Source organism: Hydra viridissima, unplaced genomic scaffold, assembly GCF_058129835.1.
Source record: "Hydra viridissima isolate aposymbiotic clone 2 unplaced genomic scaffold, HvirCarnegie_v1 scaffold_1, whole genome shotgun sequence".
NCBI classification, from domain to species: Eukaryota; Metazoa; Cnidaria; class Hydrozoa; order Anthoathecata; family Hydridae; genus Hydra; species Hydra viridissima.
In genome coordinates this window covers 40,586,877-40,608,235 of record NW_028324300.1, presented here as the reverse complement: position 1 = coordinate 40,608,235, position 21,359 = coordinate 40,586,877, and the positions used below count along the sequence as shown (strand labels likewise).

The 21,359-nt window shown below is 28.5% G+C and overlaps 2 protein-coding genes and 1 pseudogene across 4 annotated transcripts; 1 reads left to right on the top strand and 2 right to left on the bottom strand.

The window, feature by feature from the left end:
- Positions 1-1,295: 1,295 nt before the first annotated feature.
- Positions 1,296-5,723, bottom strand: LOC149895000 (uncharacterized; annotated as a pseudogene).
- A 6,364-nt stretch (positions 5,724-12,087) lies between these two features.
- LOC149894999 (uncharacterized) lies at positions 12,088-14,363 on the bottom strand. Of its 3 annotated transcripts, none has more exons than XM_090074313.1 (4): positions 14,220-14,363; positions 13,802-14,054; positions 13,339-13,443; positions 12,088-13,207 (listed from the first exon to the last, which is right to left on the bottom strand). In XM_090074313.1, the coding sequence occupies exons 3-4, from the start codon at positions 13,425-13,427 to the stop codon at positions 12,787-12,789; spliced, it is 510 nt and encodes a 169-aa protein (XP_089930439.1). In that variant the 5' UTR covers positions 13,428-13,443; positions 13,802-14,054; positions 14,220-14,363; the 3' UTR covers positions 12,088-12,786. The 3 variants fall into 3 exon arrangements, 2 of the variants coding, with proteins under 2 accessions (XP_089930439.1, XP_089930445.1); XM_090074319.1 differs by having other exon boundaries at positions 13,802-13,922; XR_016448080.1 differs by lacking the exons at positions 12,088-13,207; positions 13,339-13,443 and adding an exon at positions 13,475-13,492.
- A 250-nt stretch (positions 14,364-14,613) lies between these two features.
- Positions 14,614-17,969, top strand: LOC149894998 (uncharacterized). Its single transcript, XM_090074158.1, has one exon. It carries the CDS (start codon positions 14,647-14,649, stop codon positions 16,708-16,710), a length of 2,064 nt encoding a protein of 687 aa, XP_089930284.1. The 5' UTR covers positions 14,614-14,646; the 3' UTR covers positions 16,711-17,969.
- The last annotated feature ends 3,390 nt before the right edge of the window (positions 17,970-21,359 follow it).

Below are 21,359 nucleotides of genomic sequence, written 5' to 3'. Positions count from 1 at the left end.
CAAAACCGCTTGCATCCCGTTATAATTTCCAGCCATATTAGCACCATTGTCGCTAGCTTAACCAATGCAGGCTTCGAAATCCAGCTTCAAAGTTTTCAATATTTCTAGTGTTCGAGCAGCGATTTCTCTTCCTTTTTTTTTTTTTTTTTTGAAAAATTTTCAAATAAAATAAATCTTTCTTCAACTGAAATGTTTGAATTATCTAAACTTTTAACATAACGAATAACCAGAGTAGTTTGCTCCTTGTACGAGCAATGTGGAGTAGCATCAACTATTATTGAAAAATATTTTGCTTTCACAATTTCGTGGAGGATCGCTGTTTGAACATGTGAACCACAAATATCAATAATTTCGTTCTGAATTCATGTTGAAAGATAATGAGCTTGCGTTCGTTGCTTACTCTGTTGTGATTCTCGAACATGTTTAACATGCGCAGCTAAAAGTGGGTCATATTATCTAAGAAGCTCAATAATACCTAAAAAGTTTCCATTCGCTCGATCACCTATTCGTTGGTTAAAACCAAAAAGTGCTAATCCACGCTCAGAAAGAAAAATAATAACATCTAGAATACGTTGGAATAATTTTTTCCAATTTTTCTTTATGGTAAATTGAACTTTCGTGCGACGGAATACGATCTTTCAATCTTCTCCAACCTCTACTGATGCCCCATCCGGCTGAACTAGAGAAAAATGACACATTTGCAGCATTTTTGTTCAAAAGGAAACATGGTGCACAATACAAAGATTGTTTTTCAACACTCCAGCACAACCAGTCTCTTTTGCATGTTTCTCCATTTGCAAGAGTTTTGTTTAAGAAACGATTACGAAATGCATGATGATTAGAGTCTTTAACGAAATTATCTGGAATTTCAAAGCAAGTAATCTTAAGAAAAGAGTTCACTTGACAAGAATTGTTCTTGTTGATAATCCCAATGTCAATAAAATTGAACGGATTACCTTGATGAATCAGATCAGTTATCTCTGTTTCCATATCTCGAATTTTATTTTCACCTGCATTTTCCTGTAATGAGATTTCGGTTTCAACCCGTTCCTGGTTTATAATATTTAAATTTCCTGCTGGTTGTTGGTCCGAAATTGGGTCTTCTGCAACTGGAAAAACTATATTTTCAATGTTACCATTGTCACTCACACTTTGAATTTGGTTTGCTTGTTCAATTTGAACTGTGTTTTGTGATTTTTTTAAAAACGAGTATATTTTCTTTGAGTTGGTGCATGCTTCTTCGGCCAATTCTTTTCTCCGCCGCCTTTTACTTGCACCTTTATCAAATTTTCTCTTCATTTTAATGGTGTCTGGAAATAATATTGAAATTTGAAAATATAATAAATTTATACATCAATCGAACTTATAAAAATAGATAGAATTAATTATGTTTAAAAATGAAGAAATTTTACCAGAGCAAAAAAGAATTACTATTCTCAAATTTACAAAATGTAACGTACAAAACGCAATGTTCAAAAGCGCAATATATCAATTTTATACAAAATGATAAAAAAAACAGTTCAAAACAAATTGATTTACTCTTGTTTCATGAAGTACAACTTAAAAATATAAGAAGAAATGAAGCTACTAAAAAGCAGAACACTAAGTCATAACTTAAAAACTCGTACGAGTTAAAAGTAATTGAATTGTATCAATTTGATCAAGCGCGCCCGACGGAGGGTTAATTGCATCATTACATGACGTAATCTTTATCATGTCTAATTTAGGTTTGGAAATGTGTTATTATGAAAAAGAAATTAATTTATTATTTTAAGTTAACCTAAAGTTATCTTGTTTAGAATAATTAGATTAAAATAATTACTTTGATATTTATTTTCGTGTTTAACAAATGTGTTTTGAAAATGTGAGGCCCCAACAAAATCGGAGCCCAGGCCTTATGACACATGTTGCTCCCCCTCTGATAGGGCCTGTATATATACATATATATATATATATATATATATATATATATATATATATATATATATATATATATATATATATATATATATATATATATATATATATATACACATACATTTTTATCCATTTTTTCTCTTTTCCAATTACCTGTGGGGTTCCACAACCTTTTATGCTTGGTCCAGCATTATTTCTTTTTTCTTCTATATCGATAATCTTCTGGACAATTAAATAAAAATCTTAAGTGGCTATATTTTCTAATGATCTTGCCTTTAAGCATTGTCGCATCCTTTAACATTGATTATCATATATAACTCTAAACACTGTTCTTACTCTAAACACAGTTATAACTCTGAACACCATTATAACTAAAAAAACTAATCTAACTCATCTAGTCATTCTAGCAAAAGTTTCATCTAGTTATTTTAATATATTAAAATTTGCATTAACAAATATAGAATAGTTGAAAGAATCTGAAAAAGTTTTCTACAAACATTTAATGCATTTGTAAACCTTGGGCAGATTTGCCTTGTACTCTGCAAACATTGATTCGGATAGACCTATACAAGAAGAATGAAAATATTCATTACAATTTAAACACTGAATCATTGAGTCTGTCGATTTAAAAATGCTACGACACACACAATACAAAGAGTATTTTGAGGTATGAACTACATTTTTTCTAACAGTTCTATTGCTATCAACAGGGAACTGTGTTATTCTGTAATTTTCAAGACATGTCAGCAAATGTTGGCGCATCACGTCCTCCTTGAATCTAATGTTACAAGGATCTTTTCCTAAACAGAGTAACACAATTTGCTATTGCATAAAAGCCACACAAAAGATCTTTCTGACGAGATACATTGCTTATATTAGGCTCTATTTCAGATTTTACTTTAAACATATTAAAAGAAACAAAGCTATATACAGTCTTGTAGACTACATGTAGGCTACAGTCTACATTGTAGATTACAGGTATAACTTCTTTAAATGTGTTTAAAGTCTAACTTTACTTTAGGGATCGTAATTGATTTTTCTAGTATAATCCAAAAGCTATGCTATTTACTACATTATACTATTTTAGTATACAAATATATTTTAAAAATACAAATACTATACAAGTGCACTGAAATATTGCTCCCTAACCTTTTCCATGATTCACTTGTATGACATAAACTTCGCCTGCCTTAGGAATTTTGAGTGTAGTTGTTCTATCTTCATTATTGTTCTTGGCGATAAGATTTGCAATAACCTCAATTTTAAGGTGCTTTATGCAACCTGTCAAAAAAATTTAGCAATATATTTGTTCAGGTTAAATTCGTTTGCAGAAATTTAACTATTAAAAGTGCCGTGTCACTTGAATGATCTGCCCCGCTGATCCGCCCCGCCCCGCCGATTGAACCAACTCATTTAAATGTTCATATGATTTACTCAAATTGATATGGTTAAAAAAATTTCGATCTTAATGTTTTTATACCAAAATTTGACACAAAGGCTATAAAACTAAATTTAAAAACTTCGGTATTTTTTTTATCATTTATGTTAATTCGATTTTAAATACACAAAAGGAAAGATAATAACTTTTTTTCAAAATTACATTTATGTACAAAAAAAAATTAAATTATATAATACAAATCTATTAAGAACATATGCAAAAAAATACAAATCTATTAACAATATATTCAAAAAATTTATTGATTGCATTAAGGAGTCAAAGTTCCAATAAAATTTTTACATTACTTATTTCAGAAGCAATAATGGCAGCGCTAAGTAGCTGCTATTATTTAAAGGCATGATGACATTTTTCAAGATCAAATTTATTAGTATACCTTAAAACACCTGAAATTTTTTTTTCAAAAACTATTTCCAATAGAGAAGGATCAAGTGGGTAATTAAAAATTGAACTGCATTCCGCAACAGAATTGTAAACAAGAATTTCATTATTATTTGATAGATCTATATTTTTGACAAAAGAAAACATCCCATGAATTTTAAAACAACTGTCGCGTAAAGAATTTGAAACAAAATACTTTTTTTCTTTATAGTTTTTATATTGTTGATAATAATCTGGAGGCAAATTTGGAGGTATCATGCCTGTTGAATGTTTTCTTTTTAAAAGTTTAGCAACTTCTTGTTCACCAGACATTGATTTTATATTTTGAAGTGTAGCAAATGCCTTCTCTTCACATCGATTTACAATTTAGCTATTGGATTATGCTGTTTATGAATGAGTTTTTTTAATAATACCCAATTTATTTTCGAAAGGAAAAGCTGAAACATCTAATGCTCCATATATTCTGCAGTCTTGAACCAAGTGAATTAACGCGTGAACATTATACACAAGTTGATTATCACCGTATATTATACGAAGGTTTTGAACAAAATTTATCAACAACTTTTCTGCATAATCACGATGTTTACATGCAGCATATCTTGGACATAATAAAAGTATTATTGCTATGGAAAGTGTAAAAAACTTTTGATACATGTGTTGTGAAGTACAACTGCTCCAGAAGATAACAAAAACTGACGAAGCTTGGTAGCTATCCACTTTCGAAATTTAGATAAAGATCTTGGTTGCCTACAATATTCCGTAGGCATTGCTTCTCTTAATGAAATCAAATTTGCTGATATTATGCTAATAGCGTTTGATGATTGCCTCCATTGAAATTCACCCTTAATCCATAAACATATAATTCTGCGAACCACACCAAGGCAAGCTAGGTGCATATAATTTAAAGGGAAATGAGAAACCATGCTAATATTAAGTTTAGAAAGCGGAGATACCATATTTGGAGTATGATGTTCTTCATCTTTTTGTGCAAGAAAATCTTCATTAATACTTAAAGGTGCATCTAATTCTGGGAAAGTCATTTTATTTGAACAATGCACAACTTCTTGTGTGCAACGCTCACAGGCATTATAAGCCCCAATGCCCATTAATGCATTTCATAAAGGCTCTTGCTGATGCATCACAAATAATGGCATTTATAGTTACTGTATAGTGTTTATCTAAGAAATGTATACCTTCAACACCCAATTGTTTCATTTCTATAACAAAATCGTTTAAATAATCAAACAATGAAGATGGCTTTGTTATACCTGGATAGAGTCAAATGATAAAAACATCTTTCAAAGATACTTCAATTATAGAACCTAAAATAGGCCAAAGCTGCACATTTCAGCGACGAAAAACTGGTAGACTATCAATATTGATATTTAATCTTAGATTTAGATAATCAGCCGGCAACTTTTTTGTTTGTAGGAGCCTTCAAATGACATTTTCAACTCAAACATAATGATACACACCACCTGCAACAACTATTTGTAAAACACTAGATGGTGTTTTTAATAAACTTTTAGCATCTTTCGGAACATGAGCGCCCATATTTTGAAATATTTTTAACAAAGCATAAACAGCCCTATGTGAAACATTGAATTCTGTTATCCATTGACGAAAATCTCTCTTTTATATTGTAGTCATCACAGCTCAATGAACTTGAAATTGACTCAATATCAGAATCATTGCTAAATTCTGATAAGTCATTGTAAACAAAATCATTACTTAAAGTTGAACAAGCTCCATATGATGGAATTTCTGTACATGTATTTTGTGGCAATTCGATTTCCGTTATTTCATCACCCCAATTACAGAATATATGTAAGTCATGTGAAGATATAATTTCAATCTCATTGTTTAATATCACTTCTTCATTAATTAAATTATCTTGACTTAATTTAGTAAGCATTGTGCTAACAATTTTTTGTACTTTGTGACGCTATGTTCTTTAAAATCTTTCCATGGTATAAAAAGTACTTTTTTCTAAAAAAGAGTACAAATGTTTCTTAAAAGCACTATATTGTATTGCATTAATATATTAATGCGATACAATATTATGAATATTGCCATTCACGAAAGTTATTAACAGGAATCAATGACACATCACAAACATTACATTTATCATTATGATAAATTTACTTTTATAAATTTATTTATAAAAGATAATCTTATTAAAGCAATTTCTTGAATCATCATTATTAACACTAAAATTGCATTGATGCATTATACCTTAAAGAAATTATTTTTTAAATAAAATACAACAAAATAAAAATAATCTAGCATCATCAACAACATCATTTTTTGATTCGTAAACTCTAAATTCACGAGACGATTAGTCATTTTCAATATTTAAACTTAACCTTTTTCATATCTGTCTTGATGTCAAATATTTTTAAACTGTTTAAACATAGATAAGTCCACGCTAAAACTTTAGAGGTCCAGTAAAGTTGTATTATCTTGCTTTTTAACATTTTTTTGTGTTGTGTTTGCCCACATTGGTCCCATAAATGAACCAACTATCAAACACACTTATGACCGATATAATTCAGCCCATAATAGTCCCTATGTGGACTTCTAAATTTATATATGGGAAGCCCATATTAAAACCAGACGGGTCCCATAAAGTTGTGCTCAATCTTTGTTAATTGTGTTTGCCCACATTGTTCCCGCAAAAAAACCAACCATCAGACACACTTAGGACCGAAGTGAGGTTGCCTACAATCGGCTCTAAGTGGACTTGCTTACGGAGTTAAACCTATATTATTTTTCGTAAATGACGTAACAAAATTGTTGGTATAATATTTTTAGGCATTACAAATATTAACTTATCTTTATAATTTTTGAGAAGGTTAACTTTTTAAAAAATATAAAGCTGTTTAAAAGGTACTCAATGAACAAATAAGTAATGTGTGTTTTATTCCTAAAATCAGATCCTAAATGTTAATTTTTTAAAAAAAAACAAGAAACAATTGCATACAGATTGCGCAATCCTCTTTTATTCAAAAGTGTTTATTTTTTTTGAAAGTTCAAATGTTGAAAAACTTTGAAAGTTAAAAAAATCTTTTACTTTTGATTTGAATAAATACCCAAAAAAGACTCGCTAAAACAAATAGCTCTCATTTACAGTAAGTTTACTTTTGTAAACCTTTGCCTCATAAAAAATACAAAATGATTAAAAAAAGAGAAAAAAACACCAAAATAAAAAAAAAACAGAAATTTGGATATTCATGATGATCTTTTAATCGTTTTAACTTTTTTAAAAAGTTGTTTTCGAATTCTTCATCGAAAGATAACTCTCCATTTAATAGAACTTTTCCCGGTTTAATAGCCACTAAGTCAGGATGGTATTGATACGTTAAACCGTGTGTTCCTCTGTGTTTTATTTTATCTTTATTTAAAGCTAAGTCGCAATCAAAACAGCATAGTTTTGATACGCCAATGTAAGAACAAGTTTTGCTAGGTACGTTGTTAAATACGTTCAGCTCGGCGTGAATTTTATTTTCATTTGGTAGAAGTGTTATCAATATTTTTTCTTTTCGTTGAGCCATAAATGTATGAATCTTGCATACATCTTGTAGTGGCCTCAGCAACAAGTTTTTTTGTTTAAAAACTTTTTTCTTATGCTTCAATATTTCCAGGTAGCTATAGACAGAATTAAAAAAAAAGCTTGAATTTTTTTTCAAAATTGTTTTCATTTCTTGTGTGGTTAAACCTTGTTTTTGTATCTTCAAATTAGTAATGTGTGGAGTTTTATTCCTAAAATCAGATCCTAAATGTTAGTTTTTTAAAAAAAAACAAGAAACAATTCCATACAGATTGCGCAATCCTCTTTTATTCAAAAGTGTTTATTTTTTTTGAAAGTTCAAATGTTGAAAAACTTTGAAAGTTAAAAAAATCTTTTACTTTTGATTTGAATAAATACCCAAAAAAGACTTGCTGAACAAATTGCTCTCAATTACAGTAAGTTTACTATTGTGAACCATGCTTATAAAAAATCCAAAATGAATAAAAAGAGAGAAAAAAAAAACAGAAACTTAAAAATTCATAATGAGCTTTTAATCCTTTAAAAAACATTCTTAAGAAGTTATTTTTGAATTCTTCATTGAAAGATAACTCTCCATTTAAAAGATGTTCTCCTGATTCAATAGGAATAGAGTCAGGATGGTATTGATATGTTAAGCCGTGTGTTCCTTTATGTTTTATTTTATTTTTGTTTAAAACAAAATCGCAAGCAAAACAGCATAGTTTTGATAGCCATATGTAAAAACAAACCTTGCTAGGTACTTTGTTGAATATGTTCAGCTCGGCATGAACTTTGTTTTTATTTAATAACAGTGAAATCAATAATTTTTTCTTTCCGTTGAGCCATAAACATAAGAATCTTGCATACATCTTGCAGTGGCCTCAGCAACAAGTTTTTTAATTTAAAAACATTTCTCTTATGTTTCAATTTTTCCAGGTAGTTATTTACCGAGTTAACAAAAAGCATGAATTTTCTTTCAAGAATTTTTCATTTCTTGTTTGCTTAAGCCTTTTTTTTTGTATCTTCAAAATATTGTCAAAGCACGCGGCGTTATATGAATGTAAGTCTTAAACAAATCCAGTGCATTTAATAAAAAAAATTCCCTTTACTTAAAAGTTCGAAATCAATAAAAACGTTTAGGTGTGGTTAGAAGTCAATGTTAAAAATTATTTAGTAGCCCAGCAGAAACACAAAGGATCAAAATACATCATTTTTTGTTACTGCCATGTTAATATAAAAAAGCGTAACTTGATATAAATATTTAGTTCTTGTGTAAGCAGTTGGGTTAAAAGATAAAGCGAAGTTGTTTTCGGTTACTAAGGAAATTGCTGCACATAGTTTCTGAACAGCTAATAAATTAGCCAAGGCATTTAAATAACGATTGTCTTGATACGGTTTAAATTTTTTATAACTGTCATTATCAATCCCAGCCCACGAAGTATTTCCTTTCTTTTGGCTTTCCATTTGTGAGACAATCTGTAAGTTATATAATTGATCAGAAGTTAATTAGGACACAAAAAGAAATCAACCACAAGTAATAAAGTTTTTAAAAAGCATATATGGCGGTATTTAAAACAGATTTAACTCGTGATATATGGCGTAAATTGCAACTTAAATTGACTTACGACAAATTAGGAAGTGTTTTACGTGAAATTAAAGATTTTAAAAGCGGAAAGCGTCAAGCTGAAATTTGTAGAAAATATAATATAGCTAAATCGACTGTAAGCAAAACTGTCAAATCATTTGGATCTCGTCACTGCTATAAAACAAACCATCGGGGCGTACGTCAAAGAAAAACAATGCAAAGACTAGATCGAATAATTGTTATATCCATTTTTGTCATCCACAAAATTAACCGAAAAACTTGAACTACAAATCTCCAATGGAACTGTGCGACGAAGAGCTGACGAAGCAAAATTGTTTTCTCGAATGCCTGCTAAGAAACCATTAACTTCTTTTAAAAATAGAAAGCTACTACACCAGATTAAATACTAAATATACCAAGAAGAGTGTTAAGCATGAAATGTCTGCTATAGTTTGGGGATGTTTCTCAGCACTAAGAACTGGTCCTATTCAAAAAATTAATGAAATTCTGGACCGCTTTGTTTACAAAGATATAATGGAAGATGTTATGTTACCACATGCTGAATGGAAGATCCCCCTAAAATGGATTTTTCAACTGGACGATGATCTTAAACATACGTCAAAAATTGTAAAACAATGGTTCAAGGACACTAATATCACCATAACGGAGTGCCCTGCACAAAGCCCTGACTTGTATCCCATAGAAAAGTTGTGGGAAATAATTGACAATAAGATTGAACGTGCAAATTTGAAGACCAATGAGGAATTATTTGAACAAACTGAGAAGGCCTGGCGAGAGATTGATATGAGAATTGTTCATTTATTAATTGAGGCTATGCCTCGAAGAATGAAAGCAGTAATTAAAAGTAAAGGAGGTCCTACCAAATATTAAGTTAATTTTTGAAGTTTTTTGAAAAATAATAAGTTATTTTTTGAAATTTTTTGAGTTTTCAGTCGATTTTTTGAATGTTCATCTTGTTTTGTCCAAAGAAAAATGTAGTTTGTTAGGGAAAATGTGTTTTAAAACTTTTTTAGTGATTTTTAGTATGATTCAGATGTTTTAAGCTCTGTTAACAACATAATAAACTACGTAAAAAATAATATCTTCAATTGTTTCACTAGTTTTTTTAAATTTTTGATCAACTTATTCTAAAATTTGAGTTTGTTCACCATGTTTTGTCCGATACTGCGGAGTACTTTAAATTGGTTAAAAAATGTATAGTTTGTTAGAAATTTTTCTTTTATATATATGTGTGTGTGTGTGTTGTGTGTGTGTCTGTGTGTGTGGTGTGTGTTTGTGTGTGTGTGTAATATCTAAAAATAGGTTAGTTCATTTTAAATAAATTGTAAAGGAAATTTTATAAGCTTCTAAATCATTTCAAACTATTGCTGACGATGTCCCTTTGTTAAAGTCTTAGTGAATCATTTTTTCTAGAATTTCCTGTCCTAAATATTTGTAAAAAGTTATAGATACTCTCAATATAGTCCCTAGATTTTTCGACAGGAGACACACTAATAAGGAAATGGGGTTTGGGTGAAAGTACTGACTCTTTTTGCTATTTCATTCAACAACCAAAAAAATCAAAAATTTACACGAGGAAAAAAAAAGGAGAGCATATGAAAACATACTTACAACCCAGTAAACTTGCCATGCATGGTCCATGCATGGGATTCATTGGTTGATGACCGGCATCACCGCGCCAGTGATGCCGGTCATCAACCAATCGTTGGCCGCGCTTGTTTTATGATCGGTCAACTTTGCCGATCTTGCCGATCTTGTGCCAGGCTAAAACCACGTTTATGATAAAATAAAGGTTTTGCGTTTGCGCATGTCCTATTTTGTAAATTTTGCCATCTTTAACTTTTCAACTTACGTCAGTTTCCTTATTACTTTTTACGTATTGATTTTCTATTTGTAATAAATTTATTTTAGTTCATTAATAAATGATAAGAAACTTTGTAATTCATAACAGGTTATATTATGATACAACAGCAAATAATAGAGTAATGTAATGCATAATATTACAACCTGACATGGTTTATACTATTATTAATAACTAGCAATAAGCAACCCGTAATACGGGTTATGGTCGGTCTGTTAATTTATGGTGGCTGTTTTCCACAATTTAAAGTTGCGAAACCATTACTAATACCCTTTTAGAAAAACGCCTTCAAATTTAAAAAATTAAACCATCTGTAAAATTAAAATAAAAAGTATGCGGAGGTAAAATAATTTACCAATTACTTAACATTATTTGAGAAATTTAAAACTGACATGTCAAATCAGTGTAAGGCAGAACCATTTTCCTCGACTTAACTAAGTTCAAAACAATACGTTTTTAGTTACTGACAGAAAATAATAACACTTCATCATGCTTTAAATTGACAAAAAAAGCTAACTTTTTGTTATATTTTTTTATAACATGAACTTTAATTAATAACAGTAGTATAAAGCGAACGTTAATTATACATAAATTATTAATTTTTTGGTATCCCCTTGATACATGTTTCTTTAAAAAAGGAAATTGTCTTTAAAACGTTAAATGCACACAACTAAATAAATTTATTAAAAAGAACTGAACATTTGACCATTACTATTTATGGCACAAATCTGACCATTTTTATATATGGCCTCTTTGTTTCAACAGTTTTTAGCAAACGGTAATTTGCTACAATTTACTGAAAATTCCTTTTGCTACTCGAAATTTAATTCTCTTAAATGTTTTGACACTAATAAAGGACCTCCCTTCCCCGTTTTGGCATTAATGGTGGTCAGGAGAATAGAGTTATTTTTATTAAGAGTAATCAAATTTTTGATGAAGACCTTTTACCAGAATAATAAAATGTGAAACAATGATTTAACAATTTAACATATATAAGAATTTATCTTTCCTCAAAATTAAGCTAATTAATTAGTTAAACACCTTATAAAATTTAAGTAACTCGATATTTGACAAATGAGCAAAACTGCAATACTCACCCCCCGTTTAAAAAGATCCCCTAAGTTACTTACAACAGATTATTAGGCATAAAATAGAGAAAATTAAAAAAAAATTGAACTAATTGCATATATTTATATCATTTTAACTGACAAAAATTTACAATAAAAGGTAATCAGGTTTTCTTTTTATAAATCGTATAAATGCGTCAATCGTAAATCTTAAAGAAAAAAAAAAAAACCACATAAAAACTGAACATGGATTTACCTATTTATAGTAACCTATTTTGACATGGCAGTTAATATAAACATTTATCGAAAATGTAACTATAAAATCTGTTTCGAAGTGCAAAGGATTAACAATACTAAAATAAATTTAAAAAAAAATCAAATTAAGATATAAACTGCATTTTTAGCATAATGTTGGCTTTTAGTAAATAAATAAAAGCAGTAAGTTCCAATAATGAAACTACCTATTATTCATTTTTAACAATAGACACCAACGTGAAGGTAAGCCAAGCAGTCTATCAACACAAAACATCACAACAATAACACATAGCAATAGAATATTTACACCCTTGATCCTAATATCCAGCGAAAATAATAAACCAAATTAAAATATGAAAGGCAAACCTAGAAAACCAATTTAAAGTTAACTATATATTTATCTTTTTACTAAACATATAACTACATAAAAGTATATTTGTTTTTATGTTCAATATTAGTTATTCAATTACTTCAAATTTAGGACATGAAAACACCCTGGATTTAAAGATCAAGGTTGCATACTCTCATACACATTACGCTAAACATTAACAGACATTATTATGTGTTTTGAGAATAATTAAAAAAGGCTACACAACACAACCTAGCTCCAAAGCAGTAACTCCGCCTGGCACTAAATGCTGCCAAGTCACAACTCTGCTATAAGTACATCGCTTGGGTGGCAAGGTTATCAATCTTGCTCAACATAATGCCAAATCACACCACTTTGAAAACATGGAAACAACATAATTTAAACATATATACAGCTATAAACAAATATGGTTTTCTATAACACATTTGATTAATAATCTTTTCAATTTGATGAAGAGTAGTTTGTTCAGCTATTAGAAGTGGGACTGAGTGGTGAATGAAATCTTCCATCATAAAAAATTTGTATGTATTCCAGAGATGTAAAGAATTGTCAGGTTCACAAAAGGTCAAAATAATTGAAATCAATTGTCTAATTTTCTTCGGCATATGTGTTAAAACCGCCTCAAAAAGAGTATTCTGCCATTCAGTGTCATCTTGCAACAGACTTTTCAAAACACATGCTTCACGAAACGTTTCAAGGACAATACCATTAACAGTATGCACATCCTCCCAAGATGTTGCTCCTTTTGCTTGTAAAAGTAACAGTCTAAGAAAAAACAATACTCCAGTTTGATTAACTTTATACATTCTTACTATCACCTTATTACCACCCCTTTATCTAACCTTCCATTACAATGTTTATCATCAAATATAAAGTGATAAGGAATGTCTACATACGAATAGCAATATGCTCTTTCATTTTCAGTATTTAACTTAAACCATGCCATTAGGTGCATATCACGCTGAGCTGCACGATCTAAAGCCATATGTTCTGCTCCTTCTCTAAAATACAACAGTTGATTTTCAGGTAGATGTTTACCAAGTCACAGCACTTTAAAAACACGGAAAGAGCATAACATAAACATATGTACAAACTGTAAGCACAATAAATGTGTTTAAATATGTATATAAGGTTAAATATATACTAAAATAAATAAATACCATATATACATATTTAAACACATTTTTAAAACAATTATGTAACACATATTAACACATACACAAACAGTAAAAAAACACTTTACATTATTTTAAAAACACATTGATAAAACGCTATAAGTGTGCAAATAAAAATTTTAAAAATGATGCCAGAAAATTAAAAAAAGATACAAAATATATATTTACAAACAATACTCTTTACCTTCTTTTTTTTTTTCATAAGAACTGTAATCCTCACAACAAAATTTAATCTTTACATACAGTAACATGTGACATGCCATGTCAGTGTTGGCACAAAATTTTAATTTACTTTTCTAAATTTTCTAAAAAAGAACAATAATAGTTAATAGCATCACAGAAATTTCAAAGTAGTAATGATTTCAAAGTAGTAATAACCATTTTATGGAAATAGCATTAGTATAACTTTAAATAACATCCATACCCTTATTTTCCTTCTAAAAAATAAAATATCAAAAATAAAACTGCTAAAAGAAAAGCTAAAACAAACAAAATACAAACGATTTAAAAGATTAAAATCCTTTCTACTTTTTCTGATAAAAATTTAAATCCTTTCTACTTTAGCTAATAAAAATGTATATATAACTATTTTATATACTTACTTCAAATATAATATGATCTTAACGATTATCATTTCTCTTAATATGATTCTTTATGTAATATATCTAAACTAATGATTAGATTTCAAAAGGAAAAGAGTTTCAACTCGCTGAAGAGATCTTTCTCCAATGGCCGCGTGCATTTAGAGAACGCGCATTTTCAAAGCCTAGTAACTAATGACGAAACGACGTTAAACATTAAACATTAAACGTTTCTGTGCTAATTATATTAAGATGCTATTTTATAATACTATTATTAATAGTATTAAAATTATAATATATTATAAAATATATTATATAATACTATTATTAATAGTATTATATAATATATTTTTATAGTTTGTACTATATTAATAATATAAGTTATAATATCTACATTGGTTTAAAACAATTACTTTATATTATTTAGATTTTGTTTTATTCTTTCTTCATGAGCTTTAAAAGGAAAAGCGAAAGTTCAACCTGGACAAAAAGAAGGAAAGTTTTAGCTGAAATAAATATAGTGAAGAATGAAATACGCGAGCAGTTGAATCCCACAAATAATATAATGAAACAATTTATAGAAACAAATGAAAGTGAATTATGTTTAAATAACTTTCAGAATACTTCTTTGAGTTTGCCAGATGTTAGTTCACCATGCAACAATTTCTTCACAAGTGTACTTGATGATAAAAATAAAAAAGTAGAACATTTTTTCGAAACTGAATCAAATTTGCAATCTGATGAAGAAAGCAGCTATTGTGGTTCTTATCTGGATGACGAAGAAATGTTTTTTAAAAATGAATCAGCTATACCTGATATTATTTCAAGTCTCCGTGAGTGGCATACTCAATTTAGCATAACTGATGCTGCGACTTCTGATTTATTAAGTCGACTTAAATTATTTCATCCTGATTTACCTTTAAGCATTAATGGTCTACTTGGTAAAAAAGTTCCTTATTTTATAGACAATATTGGAAATGATAATTTGTATTACCATTTTCACATTAAAGATCATGTAGTTGAATTAATTAAAGCTGGACTGACAAATAATTTTTTATTGTTACAGCTAAGTTTTGATGGACTTCAACTATTTAAATCAAGTTCAGATGAGTTTTGGCCAATTTTAGGATTTTTTCATGAGGTTGAAACATCACCATTTCTTATTGGACTTGCTTATTGTAAAAATGGAAAACCTAATGTGAATAATTTTTTAGATAAGCTTGTTAAAGAGTGTAAAATGTTTGAAGACGGGCTTATAATTGAAAAGAGAAAGATAGTAATTAAAATTCATGCAGTTGTATGTGATACGCCAGCTAAAGCATTTATCAAGTGCACCAAAGGCCACAGTGGTTATTATTCATGTTTTATGTGTAACATCAAAGGAGAACATTTTAATAAAATGACTTTTTCTGGCAGTGATAATCAATTAAGGAGTGATTACTTATTTAGAAAAAAGGCTAATATTGAACATCACACAGGAAGTTCTCCCCTTTTAGAATTAAAAATAGATATGGTTAAGGATTTCCCTGCTGACTATATGCATTTAGTTTGTTTAGGTGTTGTCAGAAGACTCTTGAAGATGTGGAAAGATGGGTTTGGAGATCGACGGACAACCGTTGGATCAGTTTCAATATCTCTTATAACGGCTCGATTAGAAAGTATGTACAATTATATACCTAAAGTGTTTGCTAGAAAAACAAGATCTTTTTCTTTTTTAGATAGATTTAAGGCAACAGAGTTTAGGCTATTTCTGTTATATGTTGGCGCTGTTGCTATTGTTGATATAGTACCAGAAGAATACTACAAAAATTTTCTTCTTTTACAATGTGGAATGACCATTCTTTTGAGTCCTTCTTTGTTTAAAAACAATTTATTACAAGCTTCAAATTTGTTGAATGCTTTTGTTGATCACTACACATCATTATATGGTAAGAAAAATGTTGTTCATAATGTACATAGTTTACGTCATCTATCATATGATGCAGAGAGGTTTGGTTGCCTTGACAATGTTTCAGCATTTGTTTTTGAAAATTATTTAAAATCTTTACGCAGTATGGTAAGAAAACCAAAACAAGTACTTCAGCAAGTTGTCAATCGTTGGTATGAGTCTGAAAGTCATGTCACTTTTCAGTCTTTCAATGGGCCTCTTTTGCCAGAGTTAAAAACAAAAAAACAGTTTTCAATCATTATTAAAGATGGACTTACTGTTGCAACAAAAGAAAGAGATGCTTTTATTAAAATTTCTTCAGATGTTGCAAAAGTGTGTAATATTGTAGAGGAACATGATGGCAAAGTAACTGTTGTATATAAAAAATATAGAACAATTCAGGATTTTTTTAAGTATCCAATGCCATCATCTGATCTTAATATTTTTAGAGTTTCTAATCTTTCCTCTAACCTATACAAAGCAGATGTATCAGAAATATTATTGAAGTTTGTTCGGCTGCCATATAAAAAAGAATTCAATTTATATGCCATGAAATTCGGTTTCCGAATTTGCACATTACAGTAGCTAATGTAGAAATTAGGCAAATTTTATGAGATGCATAAACATTTTTTAAAAAATCAACAAGCGTTTTTTTTTAACGCTCAAGCTTCAATGTTCAACTGAAATCCACGTCTATTTTTTATTATAAACACTTTTGTTTTAGAAAACATTTCCAATTATTTGAAAGATGATAGTAAATATAGAATAAACATAACTTAAAAATGGTTTTCATTTATAACTAGGTAATCTCAACTTGGGTTACCTTTATTACTGTTCTAAGATTCTTGATATTAAGTTACAGTAATTTTGAAATACTCCTTATTATTTTGTTTTATCTCCGGTTTTAAATGTTGGGAGAAAATGAATTGTTTATTTTAGTTAGCAATAATAACTTTTAAAAAACGCTTTATTTTATACATTTTTTTCTAAATAATTTGCTTAAACAAATTATCTAAAGCATAAGTTTTTTGTTTTTTTTAAATTACAGCTAAAACTTTAAACAATTTTTACTTTAAGAAAAAATCAAAAACTTTCTCCCAACGTTTAAACTTGGAGATAGAACAAAATAATTCTAACCTCGCGAATTGTTTAACACAAAACTTTAAAAAATAAGAAATACCTTTCTATCACTTACTCTTCACAGTCTTCTTCGGTCACATATGCCTTATGATATCTCCTAAAGGCTATTTAAACGTTTTCAAGGAGTCAATTTCGCGTTTTTAAAATGAGAATTAAAGTAAATCGGAAACATTTTGAAAAGAATGAAGTCAAATTCCAGTGATGGATAGAAACCAACTTCTAAGTTTACCGACTTATTAAGCAGATGAATTATTAAATTAACGACTTTTAAACTTCATAACAACTTTTTAACAGTAAAAGGTTACTCGAAAGGTATTAGAATCTTTGTTTGCTTTTCTTTTGTTAACCCGTTCTTAATTTATTTACTTCTACTTAATTGTTCTTAAATCCAATTTCCACTCTCAATCTTAATTAGGCTAAAAATCTGATTTCACTTCCTCAAACTGTTATGCAAAATATCACTAGTTAAATTTAAGTTTTCTGGTTCGGAAACTAAGTGTTACTAACAACTGCCTCATTTTTAATATCGCGAATATTATTCCTTTGTGAGCTTTTTTAAAAGTGTTGTTAATCTTCAATTGTATCTTTGAGAAGTCATTTGATATCTCAATTTAAAATTCTTTCTTGAACTTTACTAGTTAGTTAACTGTTACAAGAATCAACAGTTTAGAAAATCTTGAAGCAAGTAATAAAAGATGATAATTTACCCACAACATTTTTACTACTCAAAAATATATAATACTGTATTCATTTCTTATAGATGACTTTAAGTCTGCGAAGTTCTTTACCTTTTAGTAAAATTGCGGAGCAGCCATAAATTAACTCTTCTTGTCATTCATAATTATGAGGCAGACTCTTATTTCAGTTTCTGAAATAAAAGCGTTTTATATTTTTTAATTACGAACAGCCTCCCTTTTAATTGCCGTATTTCGTGTTTTGATAATGTAAAAAATACCTCTGATAGATTTCGATGTTTGTTTTTGCACATATAATCTACTGTTTATTACTTCACTTTGAAAATATATTTTATTCCCCTTGAATTGAAATTGATTAGGAAAGTTTCATATTATTTTTTGCAAAAAAGTCAATTGAAGTCGTTCCCAGCTGTCTTTAGTTCGATGCCTTCTAACTAACTAGTCAATTAGATAGCTGTTCCTACTTCAAAAACATACCTTTTTAAAAACCTTAATAGTTGCATCTTTTTTAGTTCGTTGTAAATTATCTAGTCACAGTTATGTAAGTACAAATAGAAAAACGCACACAATATTTCAATTGTTTAACAGTTGATTTATACATAATCGTAACACTTTGCAACTTGTAATCTAATCATTGGTTACAGAAGTATAACAATTTCTCTCGCTGCGTATGTTTACGAGTGAACGCCGACTACTAAAACTCATAAGTTATTGTCAAAAAACTATTCTTCTTAAAACCCTTAGATATTTGTCGAATTGATTGGTCTTCGTTAATTCTACCGAAAATCGAAATAGGTTTTTTCCATAATTTGTAACAAGTTATTAGGTTTCATCAATAGTAACTCGTTCTTTCGAGAAATGTTTCTTATTAATCACAAGAATTACAGATGACGAATGAAATTTTTTGGCGTTTCTCTCCTTGTAAAAAAACTGCTGCTCAAGTTGAACTCGGCACTGATATTGGGTCACACTTTGAAACTATATTTTTAAACAAATGCAAATAAAAATCAAATAGCACGAGAAGTTTGGAAACCCATGGAAAATACTGAAGGTTGTAATTCACTGTTTTAAGTTTGGCAAATTAGCAAATTCGAGTTCACGTTGAGCACACGAACACTGAGAACAAACTTTTTTTGTAAAGGTTTTTAGTTCATTACAAAAGCTGTAAAAAGTTTCATTTTAGTAATTAAATTTATCTTTAATTTAATTTTTTAATATGAACTAGAAATATAAAAGTTCTTGGAATCTTTTCCATTTTACATTTTTAGTTTTAAAAAAAGATTGAAGGTATTGATATTCTATAGAAGGTATTGATATTCTACTGTAGAAGCGCGACACGAAAAGGCATAGTTGCTTATACAGAAGCAAATAAAATCCTGGAATTGATAGTAAGCTTTTTCTATACATAAATAAAAACTTCCGTAAGAGGAAATTAGCTTCCCGTAAAAATAAAAATTTAATAAATCTGGAAATCTCTATGTGCGAAAGCCGCTGTAATCAATTCTGATGGAATATTGATAAAAATTTAGCATAGTTAAATGTATAAAAGCGTTCACTTAAACTATTACGGCTACAAACAAAACAAAACTTAAGTTTTTTGTTGTGAAAAGTAAAACTTAAATATAAAAAACTCATTTATCATAAAAATGTGACCTATGGAAATTACTGAAGGTTACATTCACTGTTTTAAGTTTGGCAAATTAGCAAATTCAAATTCACGTTGAGTGCACGAGCACTGAGAACAAACTATTTTTGTAAAGATTTTTAGTTCATTATAAAAGCTGTAAAAAGTTTCATTTTAGTAATTAAATTTATCTGTAATTTAATTTTTTAATATGAATTAGGAATATAAAAGTTCTTGGAATGTTTTCCATTTTATATTTTTAGTTTTAAAAAAGTTAACTCGACTTAGATGTTTTTTTTATGACAGCGCTAAAAAAGTTGACGCAAGCGCCTTATAAGTATTGTTGTGGCTATTTTTGTTTAAGTTGTTCCTATTGTTAGTATTACTGTTTCTAAAATTTATTAATATTAATTTGTTATTATTATTTTTATTACTTTTATTGTTTTTATTATTATTAGTATTATTATTATTATTGGTATTATTATCATTATTATTATTATTATTATTATTATTATTATTATTATTATTATTATTATTATTATTATTATTATTATTATTACTATTATTATTATTTATTATTATTATTGTTATTATTATTATTATTATTATTATTATTATTATTATTATTATTATTACTACTATTATTATTATTATTGGTATTATTATTATTATTATTATTATTATTATTATTATTAATATTATTATTATTATTATTACATTTATTATCAGCGTTATAACATAGCATAATACTCATAACAAAACAACATTAATTTGTTAATGACGTTTTAGTGATTTAATTTACCTAAGAGTTTTGTTAAGTTTATTGTAAACTCTGGAAAACTTAAATTTTTTAGCTATAAGAAATATGGAAGCATTAAATTAAATTTTTTTCCTTCTTTTTTTGAAGCTTAGCATGGTTTTGAGTCCATTTTAGGGAGTGTATTACAGATACCGTTATTTTTTTCTCCCAATGTCTTTTCGAAAGATAATATTGAAGTTAGCATTCATAAGTAACAATTTCCAGGTAGCTGTTTCCCAATTCTTTTTCCTTGAACTTGACATTGTAACTATGGATTTTAATTAAACTTCTCTATTACGGAGATGTTTAATAACTACGTGATTTTCCATATATTCATAATTATTATTTTTCGTGTGAACTCTATATTTCGCGTGAACTCTATTTTCGTGTGAACTCTATGTTTCGCAATTCAGCTTATCATTTACACTCTAATTTTTTGATTGTTTTAAAACACGGGGGCAGGTTGGGAGAAAATGAAAGCATTACTTAAATAATAATACTCATAGAAGTTGGAGCGCGACAAGAAAAGACATAGTTGCTTATACAGAAGCAAATAAAATCCTGGAATTGATAGTTAGCTTTTTCTATATATAAGTAAAAACTTCTGTAAGAGGAAATTAGCTTCTCGTAAAAATAAAATTTTAATAAATCTGGAAATCTCCATGTGCGGAAGCCGCTGTAATCAATTCTGATGGAATATTGAAAAAAATTTAGCATAGCTAAATGTACAAAAGTATTCATTTAAACTATTACGGCTACAAACAAAACAAAACTTAGTTTTTTTTATTGTGAAAAGTAAAATTTAAATATAAAAAACTCATTTATCATAAATATGCGACGTTTCTGGGTTTGTTCATTTGAACACGCAATTTATTGTTTTTTCTTTATTAGAATAGATTTTTTTTTATAATGCAGCTGCTACTACATTGTAATTCAAATCTATTCAAAATGTATTCAACTAAAAAACTGAAATACT